Source organism: Aplysia californica, unplaced genomic scaffold (assembly GCF_000002075.1).
Source record: "Aplysia californica isolate F4 #8 unplaced genomic scaffold, AplCal3.0 scaffold01239, whole genome shotgun sequence".
Classification (NCBI taxonomy): domain Eukaryota; kingdom Metazoa; phylum Mollusca; class Gastropoda; order Aplysiida; family Aplysiidae; genus Aplysia; species Aplysia californica.
This window is the reverse complement of record NW_004798509.1, coordinates 64,108-67,418: the sequence shown is the minus strand read 5'-3', so window position 1 is coordinate 67,418 and position 3,311 is coordinate 64,108. Positions and strand designations below refer to the sequence as shown.

The following is a 3,311-nucleotide window of genomic DNA, read 5'->3' as shown; positions in this document are numbered from 1 at the left end:
GGGGATATGGTATGTCAAACCTTGGTGATCCAACAGTCTCCTGTTTCCTAGCGTATTTCAGACTTGCAACAAATGAAATACATTAGAGCTTATTTACGCGCTCATACGACCTTATTATGCTGTTGCAAGCGCCATAAAACTCTTACTAAACAAAAGAGAGCTTAACCTTGTGTAGGTTTTGTTGTGGCGCGTTCTAAAGTTCCAGTTATCAGGTAACAGTAATGATCAATTTCTCCCTAAACCATATTAGTGGGCAGTTGGCGGGAGCTCTTGTGTGGTTTGCTCCATCTTTCCTATCAAGCACCTATCGTCCTTATCTCTACTCCTTCTTTTTTTTTCTTTACTCTCTTGTAACACCTCTAACATTGGCACTTATCATGACCTTATTGTATTGCCAGTGCCCTAAAATGCTTACTAAAACGAACAAAAATAAAAACCATACTGTGCTTTAGAGCCAACAGCATGGACGGTAGGGCCCATCAAATCTATATCTGGCATCGCTTTCAAAGATACTTTTTACAAAAATGTTTAATAATATGAAGAGAGAAGGATGAGCCACTTGGCTACCTCTATTTTGTTCACATATCACCACCTCAGAATTACAGAGTTCTATCCAACATTTTCACAATATGTCCATTTTGAGTTACTTAAAGACCATGGGATCAAAAAACAAATGTTCTCTCTGCTCTATCAAAACCGTAAGCTTAGATATGGAGTCGTTAGCAAGATATTCAAAGAAATGTATTTGAAAAACCTTGACATGATGTGAAACTCAGAATCTTTTGTGTCAAATTTCTCAAAACTAGGTACTAAGCAGAAAGAAACATGAATAGAAATATACCTCACAGGATAAACGGATGGATGGGTAGATAGAAAACTGGAAGGATAGACAGACAGGCAGGCATTGACGAACAAACTAATAGATACACAGATAGCATATAGTGATACGTAGATACATCAGGAGATAATGCAGCTATGATATTACCCATATTGATATACCGTTATTTATTTACAAGTATAGCATAGGGATATATAAACATATTAACCGTATGAAAGAATACAAATATAAATGAGCCTTTGATCAATGCTTGATGGACTGTTAAGAATTGAGTGGGATACAGATGCATACCAAACTATACACAAATACACACATACACACACACACACACACACACACACACACACACACACACACACACACAAACAAAAAAACACACACAAATGTTTTTCCCTATATGACTAATCTAACTCTCCAAATAATAGTTGCTATATTTCCATAACTTCAGCTCTGACTCTGACCCTAACCCTGACACTAACCCTAACCCTAACCCTAACCATATCTCTTAATTAATGAGCCCAACCCTCAAATGTTTCGCCTTTAGCCCCAGCATAGTGTCATAACCGAAGAAACACATACAAAGTTCCATGTCTGTCCACTGGCGTCATGTTATAGAGAATATAGTATTACAAATTTCAGGACATCTTAGGCTTGTATCAAACAGTCTGCTTAGAACTAAGGCCCCATCAGCCTCCAAGTCATAATTATGTTCATTCTAGTCATAATAATATTATTTCTCAACTGAATATATTATAGAAATTTGTCAGATCAACCAAATAATTCTTCTGATTTTAAAAAACAAAATAAATGTTCATGTTTCAAACTTATCTTATAACAGCGTAAGTTGTCAGACCGAATATTTACTATTTTGTGTTTTAAAAAACAAAAAAGTGTGCTTCAAACCAACACAACCGTTAATGGTCAAATCGAATATGCCGTGTTCAAAATAAAAGATAAATGACTGTGACGAAGTAAAGGGGGTAACAGGTAGGCCCCTATGCCCATCCCGGAAAAGTAAGTGATGATGATGATGATGAGGTTGTTGTCTTACTGTTTATTCTGTCCCTCGTCAATATGATACTGGCATTCAAATCCTAGCCATGTTTTATACTTAGACTATAGAAAATCATTAGATCAAATTTTTAATAGATCTCGCTCTAAAAAAAACAACAAGCTTCAAATACACGTACCGATGTGACCAGGGGGAATAAGTATGCATATGCAGGAAAAGTAAGCGATGAATAATTTTGATGAGGTTGTTATCTTACTATTAATTCTCTCCCTCGTCAGTGTGATACTGTCATTCAAATCCTAGCCATGTTTTATACTAAGATTACAGTAAGTTATTAGATAAGTCGTGTTCTAAAAACAACCCCACAAAACCCCTGAATGAATATAATGATGTAACCAGGGATATGCAGGAAAAGAAAGTGAAGATGATGATGAGGTTGTTATCTTACTCTTACTGTTCATTCTCTCCCTCATCAATATGAAACTGGCATTCGAATCCTAGGAATGTTTTAATTAAACTAAGATCATTGTAAGTCATTGATCAAATATGTCATGTTCTAAAAAAAAACCCCTCCTCCAAAAAAAAAAACAACCCCAACCCTAAATGAACATAATGACATAACCAGGGATAACAGGTTCGCATACAGGAAAAGTAAGCAATGATGATGATGATGATGACTATGATGATGATGATGAAGATGATGAAGATGATGAAATGAAGATGATGATGATGATGATGATGATGATGATGATGATGATGATGATGTGGTCGTTATCTTACTGTTTATTCTCCCCTTCGTCGATGATGTCGGCCACCTCAGCCCGGTACTGCATGAAGTAGGTCATCACGAATCCCTGGTTCCGCTTCAGGGGAAGGTCAAGCTCTTCCACCTGAGGGGGTCAAGGTCAAGGTTACATCAGAGAGACAAAGATATCAGGAATAGTTTAGCCTTCAGGGAAAGGTCAAGCTTTTCCACCTGAGGGATCAAGGTCACATCAGAGAGACAAGGAAATGAGGAATAGTTTAGCCTGGCGTTTCGTTGTTGTTTTTTCAGCTTTTGTAAAAATTTTGTGGCACTTGCAACACGAGTAGGTTACAAAAGTGTTGAAGGTTAGAGAAGTTACTATGAGTAACTTTTCAAGAAAAGAAGGAGGGGAGATAGGAATGATAAGTGTTTGATAGAAGAAAAGAGCAAACCACACTCGTGAACCCGACATCCACCAACTGGTCGTATCAGAGAAAAGGAAATATTGTGTACAGTAAATGTCTTTGAAGAACTTTACTGTTCTTTCCTTTAAAGTATAATTAAGTTGAGAGTGCATTTTATGATTAAGTAGTGTCTCCTAAGTAGCTAAATTATGAGGAATTTCGTGTGTCTGTGTCTGTTTGAGTGAGAGTGTGTATAAGTATATTTGCATGTGTCTGTTTTCAACAACAACAACAACAACAAAAATATATATA

The 3,311-nt window shown here is 36.6% G+C and overlaps 1 protein-coding gene across 1 annotated transcript in view; it reads right to left on the bottom strand.

The window, feature by feature from the left end:
- LOC101848258 (inositol 1,4,5-trisphosphate receptor type 3) overlaps window positions 1-3,311 on the bottom strand; it is a gene marked incomplete at both ends in the record, with an annotated part of 112,704 nt that overhangs the window by 67,398 nt on the left and 41,995 nt on the right. The window contains 1 exon segment of the mRNA XM_035973446.1: window positions 2,631-2,740. Coding sequence (XP_035829339.1) covers window positions 2,631-2,740 — 110 coding nt within the window.